This window comes from Ochotona curzoniae, unplaced genomic scaffold (genome assembly GCF_017591425.1).
Source record: "Ochotona curzoniae isolate NIBS_2020 unplaced genomic scaffold, NIBS_Ocur_1.0 contig_4105, whole genome shotgun sequence".
Classification (NCBI taxonomy): Eukaryota; Metazoa; Chordata; class Mammalia; order Lagomorpha; family Ochotonidae; genus Ochotona; species Ochotona curzoniae.
The window spans coordinates 3530873-3543577 of record NW_024466129.1 but is presented as its reverse complement, the minus strand read 5'-3'; the positions used below and the strand labels follow the sequence as shown (position 1 = coordinate 3543577).

At 36.5% G+C, this 12705-nt stretch overlaps 1 protein-coding gene across 2 annotated transcripts in view; it reads left to right on the top strand.

Annotated features, from left to right (window-relative positions):
- The window catches only part of COP1 (COP1 E3 ubiquitin ligase), a 132002-nt gene that overhangs the window by 33409 nt on the left and 85888 nt on the right, over positions 1-12705 (top strand). For both annotated transcript variants that reach the window (XM_040984307.1, XM_040984306.1), the window contains exons 7-8: positions 9867-9926; positions 11217-11293. In XM_040984307.1, the coding sequence (XP_040840241.1) occupies positions 9867-9926; positions 11217-11293 (137 nt within the window). The remainder of the gene's footprint in view (positions 1-9866; positions 9927-11216; positions 11294-12705) is intronic.

Genomic DNA, 12705 nt, shown 5'->3' with positions numbered 1-12705 from the left:
GGGTATGTAATCTTAGAATTTAATAGGGAATACCAAGAATGTTTTCCTGTGTGGAGTGTGTTGGTTGCTTCTCTTGTAGACACTGTGTTGTTGCATTGTGTTCTTCCAGCAGTTGCGATCAGTAGATTTTCCTGTTAACTTGCACCAGTCTGATGACTAATGCCGTGGAACATCTGGTACTGTGTTTATTGGTCATTGTGTGTGTGTGTGTGTCTGAGGTACTAGTTGTTTAAGATGTTTTTTTTGTTTTGTTTTGGTTGACTTGCTTTAGTAGTGTAGTATTCATATGAAGGAACATGAGAAAGTGTGCGTCTGTAGGCCTGCTTCTCCTTCCCTGTATTTCCCCTCTTGCACCCTCACCTCCAGGTTTGTGACCTTGAGAATATCTTTGCCTCCACTTGGGTCGATTTGCATTTTTCATTATTTTGTCTTTTGTTGAACCTAAGTTTCTGACTTGAATGGAGTTGAATTTACTCTTGCCTATTGAAGTTGGTATCTTTTGTGTCAGATAAAGATACTTTCTCTCTGATCATGAAGGCATTTTTTTCTGGATTGTTCTTTGTATAAAATTTTAGTTTTTGGATATAATTTCAGCGTGTCATGCTTTTTATGTTCATATTATGTATCTGTGTTTCTGTGCTTTCTTTTCTCCATCGGTGTGTTTATCTGACTTATAATGTCACATTATATTAAATACTCAGGACTTTATGTTACTGTGCTTGGAGAAAGTTTTGGCTACCTAAAGCTCTTGGCACTTCCACATCAAGTTTAGACTCAGTAAGCACATTTCCTGGTAAATCTGTGATTTTTGTTGGAATTGCTTTAACTCTGCAGATAAATTTGAGAGACTGTATCTTTCCAATATGAATATTGAGTCTTCTAATCTATAAGGATGGTATTTTTATATTTAGGTCTTTTAAAATATTCCTAAATTTTAGAAGATTTTTTAGAGATCATTCTTACACATCTTTATATTGGATTTAGTCATTTTTGATGTGATCATAAATGATATTTGTGTTCCTGATTTCAGTTCTTACTGTTGCTGGTTGTTGGGAAATACTGTTGAGTTTTACATTTTTTTATATATATATCCAGCAACTTGTTAAACTCTCAGTAACTAATTTATTGGTAGATCCTTTATGATTCTATGTACACATCATAATCTGCAAATAATAACAGCTTAGTTTCTTTCTTTGTGATCCTTATATCTTTTATTTATTTTTCTTGTCTTGCTCTGCTGGCTAGGACATCCGGTACAGTGATGAATAGAAGTGGTGCTAGCGGGGCTTCCTAGTCTTGGTGCTGATCTCAAAGGGAATGCATTCGACGTGTCACCATAGGTATGATGCTTTCTGTAGGTTTTTGTAGGTTTTTTCTTTATCACTTAAGGAAGTTAATTTTTATTCCCAAATTCTAAGAGTTTTTCTTTATTGTGAATAGGATTGAGTATTCCTCAAAAAAATTTTTTGTGCATCTAAGATAGAGAAAATGATTTTTCTTTTTCATTCTGTTATTGTAAACCATAACGTTGGCTTGACAGTAGAAAGTCAACCAGTTTTGCATATAGGGTGACCAACTGTCCTGACTGACTCAGGAGTCTATTAGTGCCTGTCATTCTATAGTCCACCTGCTAGGAACCCCCTAAGACAGTTGGTTGCCCTAATTGCATCCTTGGTACAAACTGAGGTTGGTCAATGTGTATGTCTCCTTTGAAATGATTTGGATCGCTAATATTTTGTTTAGGATTTTTGCATCTGTGTTCATGAGTAAGGTTGTGCTTTTTATTACATGGATTTTGCCCTGTTTTGTTATAAAGATTATGTTAGCGTTATCAAATAAGTTGCTAAATGTATTCTTCTTTTCTGTTTTCTTAAAGAATGTGTGTAGTCTAGGAAAGATGAGTGGTGATACCATGTTGACCTGTGACTTGTTTTAATTAACAAGTTTTAATTATTGATTTAGTTATTAAAGAGTTACGTGCTTATTCCAGTTTTTAAAAAATTGTTAAAATTTTTAATGATGTGATTGTTTGAAAAGCAGGCTGACAGACCACCAGCAAAAGATCTTGTAGTTACCAATTTACTCCCCCAGTTCCTGTAACAACCAGGGTTTGGTCCAGGAATTCCACTTGGGACTTTTCCTCTGGGTGTTGGGAGCCCATCCACTGCCTGCCAGGTGCATTGGCAGGAAGCTGGATAGGAGACCTTGGCCTGACCACAGCTGGCCTTCTGGTGTAGGAGGCCGGCATCCTGACTGTGGCCTGACCAAGCCGCTACAGAACTCCCAGGGTTTTGTTTTCAGCTTTCATTTTGGATATGCCCTTTCTAGAAATTACACATTTCATCCTGATTTTGCACTTGGCTAGCTAATTGAGTTTCTAGGTTTCAGTGTCTTTCAGATTCTCAGTGCAATCGTGACTTTTTTGTTCTTGACATAGCTTCTTGTAGTGCTCCTTCATTCCTTGATTTCCTGCTCAGTTCTTGCCAGGGATGTATCAGTTTTAAGAACTTTATCTAAGAAACAATTTTGTTCTTTGTTTCTCCAGGTTTTTATTTATCTCCTTTTATTAATTTTCATTCTTAAGCTTTGCATTAACTTTATTTTGTTCCTTTTAAATTTGTTGTCTTGGATATGAATACTATTATAAGTGGAGTGCTTTTTCTAATTTAGGCACTTAAAAATCATAGATTTTTCTTTTAGATGCATCTTTACTTTTGCTATCACATTTTTTATTAGTTCAAAATAATTGTTACTTATCATTATAATTTTTTCTTAAGCCTGTGGATTAAATAGGAATATGATTATTACTTGAGGATTGGGATTTTCTTGCTGTCTTATCATTATGGATTTCTGTTCTAATTGCATTGCAGTCAGAAAATGCTTTGTGTTCCTCCTCCTTGAATGTAATGTTCACTCTGCACACCCTTCCTTGTGTAAACTCTGACATATGTCTTCTGCAGTTGTGGGGCATAGTGTGAAGCTGGGGAATGGGTATGAGAGGTTTTTTGATCCTTAGACTTGTCGCACTGCTATATATGTACTGTTCAGTCATTACAAAATTTTCTTGTAGATAGCAAATGGTTAGAGTTTTCGACTTCTGGTTTCAGTGTCTCAGTAGTATATTTGGACCTCAGTGTACATGCTTTGGCTTAAACCTGCCATCTTACCAAGGTGTTTTCTCTTGTTTATTTTGGAGTTACTGCTTTTCTGTTCTCCTATGACTGCTTGAGATTTTTTTGTAATTCCTTTTTATTCACGTGTGATGTTTTTGATTGTTTCTTTGCATTCTTTTTCATCAGCTGTTCTAGGTATTACATCTGTAATTTATCACAGTTCTGGTGTTGAGATCCACTTATATTTGCTTTTAGATACGTTTTCCTCTCTGTTCCCATTTATCCATCTATCCATCTATCCATTTATCGATATGCTTTGGGTTAGTCTGGTCTTGTGTTTCTCTCTGAGTTATAAAAAAGGAGTAGTTTCATGCAAAGGTTGAATGAGTTCTGCAGATTGAGGTGTTTATTTTTGGTGTATTTGCAGGGTAGGCTGTGTGCCTGTTACGGTTTAGAATAGCTGTGGTGTTTACTTCATACAGCCACATGCTTTGTCTTTCAAGCATCTTGGTTAGAATTAGTATGTGTTCATCTTTACTGCTATTTTATTCACCAGCTTCTTTTCCTTAAACAGATATTTTGTTTAATTCCGTTAGAATCAGTTATCCTTGATTATATTAGCTTCTGAGAGCAGTATTCAAATGAATTCAATATTTATCAATATTATTATCCATCCATTAGTGAAGTCCCAACATGAATAGCAATATAGCCACTTAGACCAGAGCTGATGCCAGTAATGATTAATATTTTATTTGTTCTTTTTTTCTCACATTTTACATTTTATTACTATTATTATCATTTTATGATACAGCTCCATGGGCTTATAGTATTTCCAGCCCCAATCCTCCCTGCACCCCCCCACCCCCGCCACCTAATTCCTCTGTTTCATTACTAAAGTATAATTCTTCATACACAGTCATATGTCCATCATTGCTGGCATGGACAATGGCAGAGAGTCCAGCATCCTGTTGTCAAGATATAGTAAACAGTTTCATTGGGAATCCATCTTTGTCTGGAAACAGAAGTGCATACTGCGTTGTATCCTCACATCTGGATATGTTAGTCTCCATTTCACAGTTACTGTACGTCTTCTTAAATGAAAAATCACAATACAAAATCAACAATAGAAATTACAATTCCATGAAGTTAAATAACATGTCACTACATATGACAATCTCTATTACACAGCTACTATACATCCCCTTAAATGAAAAGCCACACACACACAAAAAAATCAGCATCAGGAAGAAAAAAGAAATTAACAACACCATGAAGTTAAATAACATGCTACTAAATGACTAATGTGTAGCTGAAGAAATGAAAATCAAGAACCTTCTTGCAGAAAATGATGCTACTCTGTGATCTATGAATCATTGAAGAATGTAATCAGAAGAAAGTGTTTTAAAGAGATGAAACTAACAGAAAACATTAAATCCCATGCGATACAGTTTCCGCTGATTTTTGTTGGTGAAGAGTGTCTCTTCTAGACAACAGATCCAGACTACTAATCTATGACATATGATTGAGCTTAAGCCATTTACATTCAGGGTGGTACTTTGGTCCTGTCGTTTTAGGAATGGATTGCTCGTGGGTTTAGTCTTTTGTTGTCATTTTACTGGATTGTTTTTCCCATTTGCCTTTGGTTTTGGTGGGTGCTATTCCTCTTTGTCAAGAGAACATCTTGAAGTATCATTTGTAGGGCAGGTTTGAAAGAGGCAAATTCTTTTAACTTTTCTTTACTCTGAAAGAATTTTATTTCGTTTTCAAAGATACAAGAAAGCTTTCCTGGATATGTTATCCTGGGCCAATAATTTTTTTCTTTTAAAATCTGAAATATGTCACTCCATTTTCTTCTTGCCTGTAGAGTTTCCTGAGAGATATTTCCTGTGAGTTTAATTGGCATTCCTTTATATGTCAATTGATTTTTTTTCACGTGCACATTTAAGGATTTTTTTCTTATGTTCAATTGAAGAGAGCTTGATGATTATGTGTCTTGGTGAAGATCGCTTTTGATCAAGCCTGTTGGGAGTTCTGTGACCCTCCTGGATCTTGTTTCCCAATTCTTTCTCTAAATTAGGGAAATTTTCCTTTATTATTTCATTGAATATATTTGTAAAACTAGTTTCTCTTTCTGCACTTTCTGGGATTCCCATAACTCTTACATTACATCTCTTAATAGTGTCTTTCAATTGAATACTTTATTTGGCCTGATCCAGCTCTGCTTCTAGCTTGTTGTTTGCTTCCCCCTGGTGACAGGAGGTATCTTCCAATTCTGAGATTCTTTCTTCTGCTTGTTTCATTCTATTTTCAGAATCTCCACTGTACTTTTAATTTGCTCTACTGTGTTCTTAATTTCTGAAATATCAGCCTTGATTTGCTTTATTGCTGCTATTGCTTGTGTAAAATATTCCTTAAATTGTTTGAACTCTTGTATGTGCTTCTCATTGTTGATCACAAGCTTTAAAATGAGTCTTATGGATTCTGTGTCCATTTTCTCAGTGTCTTCCTCAGTCAACTATGAGGTTGGCAAAGGCTTTTGCTCCATTGCAGGGGAGTTTTCAGTAATATTGATTGTGCCTTTGTCTCTTCTTTCGCTCTTGGTCATTGTAGTTCTGGTTAGCAGATTCTTCTCCTTGGGGCAGGTTTCTAAGCTGTGTCACCCACAGTTCTACAGTTTGGTTTTACTTATTGCAGTTGGTACACAACTCTTTGCTTACAGCCAATTGTGCCACTCCTCCAGCGAGTTCCAGGTCTGTGTTCTTATGTTATATTTCCACAAATAACTCCGTAGCCCCAACTTGTTGCTTACGACTCTCCACCTCCTGTGATACCATGCTGAGGTTGTACTGTTGTCTGTACAAACTTTTTCCCAATTCTGGTTGGAGCAGGTCCCAGGATTTGGGAGATACCAGATGTCCTATATATATATATAGCTAGGTTGTTGGTGGCACTGATCTTGCTGGAACCTGTTGGATTTTAGGTCTGGGTGCCACACGGACATATTTTGACCTGTACAATGCCACAGTTGGTAATATTTTCCTGCTGGATCGGTGCAATCCACTGAACTCAGTGAGTTCTCGCAAGCTCAGCACATGTGCAGTTCACTGATGTCCCCTGCAGTCCTAAAGCTTTTGCCACAGTGTCCAAATTGGCACCTGACATACCACCACTACAGTTCTTAATCTCCTGGCTGTCAGGTCTTAGGGCTACCCAGACCTGCCCTGGGTGGAACCTGTAGAATGCCACGTTGATGCAGTTCACCGAGTCAGAGATGAGTTCACTCCCAGTTCAATTTATGCTCAGTTCTTTCCCTTGCCTTTGCCTCCTTAAGCAAAATTTTGCCTAATTCGGCTCTAGGGTACTGGTTGGGCTGTGGAATCCACCCTGTTCTCAAACTTCCCATCTGGGATCCACTGCTGTGTCTCTGCTCCTGGTCAAATCAAACAGACCAGCAGGACGGACAATTCTTTGTTTGGGTTTACCTCCCAAGCTCCTAGTGAAAGTCCCTTCCACCTGGTTGCTGGTGGAGTTCAGATTGCTGTTTGCTGAATGTTGCTGGAGTATCAGTCACTGCAAGAGCACACCGTTGTGTCTGTTGCTTTGCTGTGTCTGTCAGTCTCCAGGTACCCCTCTGCTGTTGTTCTGTCCTCTCCTATTTTCTGGGATGTGTCCTCTCTGCTTCATTCCGATTAAATGTGTCTCCATCTGTTTAAATGTGTGCTTACCCTATCCAACCATCTTGATTCTTCTCTATTTGTTCTTGACATTCTTAAATTTTCGTCCTTTGTTGTTAAGATTTGTTTTTATTGGGAAGACAGATTTACAGAGAGGAAAGACAGAAAGCTAGCATCGACTGGTACACTCCCCAAGTGGCCACAGGTGAAAAGAGGTGAACTGATCCACAGCCAGGAGCCAGGAGCTTCCTCTGGGTCTCTCACGCGTTTGTGGGGTCCCAAAACTTTGGGCCGTCCTCAACTGCTTTCCCAAGCCACAAGCTGGGAGCTAATGGGAACTTGAATGGTCTGAACACAAACCAGCACTCACATGGGATCCTGGTGGTGGCAAGGATATAGACACTAGACTATCATGCCAGGTCCTGCATTTTCATCTTAACAAAAAATCTGAGTCTTTTCTTCAGTTTTCAAATTTAAGTAATTCTATAATTTGAGGAATGGTTGACTCAGTTAAGAGAGTGCTTACTCTTCATACCTTAGGACATTGCCCTGAGTATCATTAGTTCTTTATTATTACTGTTGTTGTTATTATGGTAGCCACAAATATGGTATTAAGGTATATTTAATGCAGAAGTGTCTCATTCCCAATTTGTAAATCATTTTCATGCCAATAGATAGATCTTTATGGATTTTTTTTTTTTTTACATACATATCCAGGACAGTCTTGGATTTCTATTCAAACTTTTGCTCTAGGTTCTGCTTTTTGTGCTTATGTTGACTATAGAGTGATTTTATTACAATTGTTGTTTTCTTCTGTTTACTAATACTAAAATATCTTGTCCTGTTGTCCCAAATCTGATCTTGAAATGGTAATGCCTCAAATTTAAAGAGCATGTATCTCTCTTCATAGCCCCCCTCTTTTTTTTCTTCGAAAGATTCATTTGAAATGCAGAATTTTGGAGAGAAGGGGATAGAAAGAAGAGAGGTGTTCCATTATCTTCCCTTTGCTGCCTGAGTCCCCAGTGGGTCTCCATGATCAGGCTTAGGCCAAGCCAGAGTCAGGAGCTGCTTTTTTAAATTTCTCACCTGACTACAGGGGCCAAACTCTTGGGCTCTCCACTGCTATTTTTCCCAGCCCATTAGCGTGGAGTTGGATTGGAAGTAGAACAGCGAAGACACACATTTTGGATTCTGGCCTCGCAGGCAGCCTTTGATCCACTGGGCTACAGTTCTGGCCCCTCAAAATATTTTGATTCTTCCAAACGTTTTTAAAATATTTCTTTCCTGACCTTTTTTTTTCGCACTTTGTTATACCATGATGTCAGGGCAGCACATACTGTCTTAGTTGTTTCATTCTAAATTGACCTATTTGAGGATTGGTGCTTTTCTTTAGTTCATCTTACCTGTCATAGCCTCATTGTATAACAGTAGGTGTAGAGTCCACTGAACATATTGGAGCACTGGAAGGGTGGGACGTTATCTTCAGAGGACACACAGAGGTTCGGTTGCTTGTGATTTTGGATGACATCAGAATTTTTTTCAATTCAGAAGTGAAGTCAAATTTATTAGTTTCCTCTCTTTGTGTGTTATATATAATCTAAGTGATATTGGCTATCTCTTGATGTTGATATTATAAAGGTTTATACTCTGTGCTTTTAGAAATCTTTTTAAAGCAATCCTTAAAAGTCTTCCATACATACACATTTATTAAAGTAGCTTCAGGAGTGGAAATTTTAAAGTAATTACATGAAAATATTGAACAAGGGATTCTGGGAGTGCTTTGTTCTTAGAGGCCAGGAACTTGGCAGTTTTAGATGACCAAGAATAGTAGGGCTTCAGGGATGTTGGGGGAAGCACTTGGCATGCCTGTAGGTGGCCACAGTAGGTTATTGGATTGTTTGGCTTTTATGCCACGTGGAAGACTTACTATCAGAAACAGCGTAGGAATGGAGCAGATGAGACGAATGCTGATTGGAGAATTTGCTGCTTTGTCTTCCAGGGGAGAGTAAGGTGTCAGCTAAGACAGGAGTTTCTTTGTCAGATTTTAAGGTGGAGCAGAGTTTATTGAAGTAGGTGAATGATTTCAAAGTAATTGGCAATGCTGATCACTTTATAAACCTCTCAGCATATCCCTTTTCTCTGATTTTTTGTCAATACCACTGTGCTCTTTTGCTAGCTTATGCTTCTTATTGCTTTGTCCATCTTTTATTTGAAGTTGCATCAGTTTTCTGATAAAGGTTATGAAATGGGTAATTTAAATTGGTGTTTCTGGGAAGCTATTTTGTGTTATGTAATGAAGATGATTTCTCTGATTAAATATTTTTATTTTAATAACCTCTTAATAAAATCTGAGATAGCTTTGAAAATAAAATCTGAAATTTACATATAATAAATGTGAAAGACCCGTGTGTTCCAGAATTACTTCTCATAGTTTTTGAACAACCTAAAGATTCAGGGAGTGGGGATTGGTAAATTATACTGCTAAATATTAGCTAACATATAAAATACTTATTTTTTAATTGTGTGGAATGGCTGTGATGTAATAGGCAAAATCAGGAAGTTAAACCTTACCTTAAATAGACTTAGAAATTCCTTTAAGATGGAAATATTATGATACCAATTTGTAATTGCTTTTGGGTGGTGCGATTTAACTCGGACTAATTTTCAGTTGTTAGTTTGAATTAGTAACTGGTATGGTGGGTTTTTTTTTTCTTAATTCAATTTTTAAGAATAAAATGAGGTTAATGAGAATGTTCTTTCGGCATCATTGCATACAGACAGTTCCTTCTGTTGTTCAAATCCCATATTTTTAAGGTAAAATCAGTCCCTAAGTGTTAAAGAAGTACAGCATTGTGCTTCATTACTTATTAAGCCTCTGGTTTTACATCATTTTCCTGGAAATATCTACCCTTCTTTTTGTTTGTTTGTTTGTTTTTCTTCTGGTGATTTTTTTGTCCCCTTAATTTGCCATGAATGCCCAGTTTTCTGGAAATAATTTACTTAATGTAAAGATGCTTTATGAGTGTGATGATGCCTGTGTCATCTGGTTTAGACTTTTCTCTCTTTCTCTCATCTACAGCAATTGGAACAGATCCAGAAAGAACTGAATGTGTTGGAAGAGGATATTAAAAGAGTAGAAGTAAGAAATCAGGATTTCTTGCATCTCTAACAGTTTTTAAGTTTTCATGGAACAATCTCTTTAGGTTGTGTTAAATTTATGGGGTTGGTTTCAAGTTTGAAGAAAATAGCAATTTACTTTGAGTCATTTTTATGAGGAAAAATTGACACTTTCTGATGATCAAATATAGTCTATTCTCACAACATTTGATTGCCTGCATTCTTTTTTATTAGTGTGTCATAATATTTATTGAAATCAGTACCCCTGAACTCTCATTTATTCCTGTAAAAATCATTCTTCACTTTCAGTCTTCTGTTAAGTAAAAAATGCACACACACATATGTGTGTGTATACATATATATATATATACACTATGCTCTTAATTGAAAGTGAGAATAGTGAGGCTATGTTACCAAAATTTGAGGAAGTTATTGTCAAATAATACTTACTCTAGAAATCCTGGGCTGATACTTAGGATGTTCAAAGGCTGTTATGACATGAAATGACCACATGTAGCTCCGTTTAAATTGAGTTTTGTTTTAGTTATTCTTATGTGTTACAATTTAATTTTGCTAAAAAGAATATATGAAAAGATGATGGGATTATTATTCCATTTGTGTTACTAGCTTTTGACTACATGATTGAGCTGAGTTAGGAATTAAAAATTAATGTTACTTGATTGCACCTTTTAAATTTTTCTTTTTTTCTGTAAATCAAAATGTAACATGAAAAAGAAAACTGGCTGTCAGTGTGACTTAGAGTCCTAATTTATGTTACACCGGTTGATTGGAAAGCCTTTTCCTTGTGCTTAATGATAACAAATAGAGATTAAGTCAATATTAAACAGAGATAACATTTGAATCAAGAGAAGAGCTACTTTTTTAATTTTTGCAGGCAATATTTTAGAAGAAGAGGCTGAAGTGATTTTTTTTTTGTACTTTGAACTTAATGATGCAGTTAACTTACTCTTAGCATTTATCAGTAGGTTATCACCTAATTAATAGCGGGTTCATGTTAACGAAGTATACTGTATATATTCTTTAAACATTTATATTTGTCTTTGGTCTGGTGATTTCATTGGTGTTGAACAATATTTATTAAAGAACTTAAAGTTCTTTACAAATATGTAGTATAGAAATAAAGGCTTGACTCTTGGGTTACTAGATATCCTTGCCTTCATACTGTGGAAAGGAGGTCTTGGAAATCTGCTGCCAGCTCACCATTGGAAAGGAGTATTACACTACATCTCTTGTGTACCTGTACAGCTTGTACTTCAGTTGTCTGCCATAACACAGGTGATTGTACTTTCAGGAAATGAGCGGCCTGTACTCCCCTGTCAGTGAAGACAGCACTGTGCCTCAGTTTGAAGCTCCTTCTCCATCACACAGGTACACCACGTCTCACAGGCAGGGCTCGTTCGGATTGTGTTATAAGGTGCATGTGAAGATAGTCTGTGGGAGTCTGTTCCATGCAATGTGCGAATACTTATAGAAAACAGTAACAATGGCATCAATGAAAAGTTAGGTGAATTCCTTCAAATAATGATAGTAAATTACAGTTCGATGACATTAAGGATCTGTATTTGAAAATAGGATATTGCAATATAAGGGAGAATATTATTAAACTGTAAAAATTTTAGAAAGTTTGGACTATACTTTAAACTCTTTGGATTTTCTTGTTCAATTTATGTTTCTCAGATTTAAAATGAATGGCAGTAGATGTACTTGTTTAGAACTTCACAACATTTTGTTATAATTCCCTGTTGTTAATTTACTGTAGGCTTCCTTTCTGTTAGAACAAGAATTGTCAAGGCAATCATGTGGGACTAAAATTCCAGAAATTTATGTAGCAGGCTAGTTTTAAGTTGATAATTTTGTATTGTCTGCAAGTAATGTAAATAACTGAATGTTCTTTAAAAGTTTCACCCATTTTTCAATGGAAACTTTTCATAAAAATACTGCAGGAAGACCTGGGAGTTATCAGAGAAACCAGTGCCTTTATAGTAGGTTACACTATCCGTTGTAACTTTTCCACAGTTTAGGGAAGTAAGCATGGGTCTTGCTGGGTATGATGGATGGAGATAGGAGTCAGTGGGTGTTCTGGATAAGGAGCATCCTTTAGAGGTCTGATGTTCTCACGTACCTTCCTATGGAGAATCCTTTCATCTTCTAGATAATTTTCGCTTTAAAATTCAGGATATTCTCCTCCATATTTCAATTTATTTGAAACATTTGGAATTAGTAGGTTTCTGGAATTTATTTTGTCTTTAAGAAAGGCTTTCTCTTTTAATATGCATGAGATCTGTCACCAGGATATTTGTTGTGTGAATACATACAGGTATGCAGAGCTGTCCTTTCCCAAAACCTTTGTCGAGAAATTGACAGTTCATTTCCACTATCACATCCCTCCTTGCTTACAGTACTATTTCTTTGGGTCTTTTGTGCCCATCTGGTGCTAATTGCTGGATTTTATGACACGTGACAATATAGTCATTTGGTTGCTTGCTATATGCATTGGATGCTTCTGATTAGTCAGGCAGTATCCTAAGTGTTGGATCCTTGCTTTTTTGGAACATTTTAGGGTATATGTGCAGATTCAAGGAGACGGATATTAGGCAACGTATAGTACAGTAGTAGTATGTAACATAAAAGTAATACCTTAGGAAGAAGTCTTAGGCATACTAGGAATTTACCAGAGGATTCTGTTGGAGTATGGATGGATGAACGGGCTTCTCTCAGAAGGCCAACACATAAATGAAGAAGGTTGTTGCATGACGTTAATCTGGATATGATTTAGACTT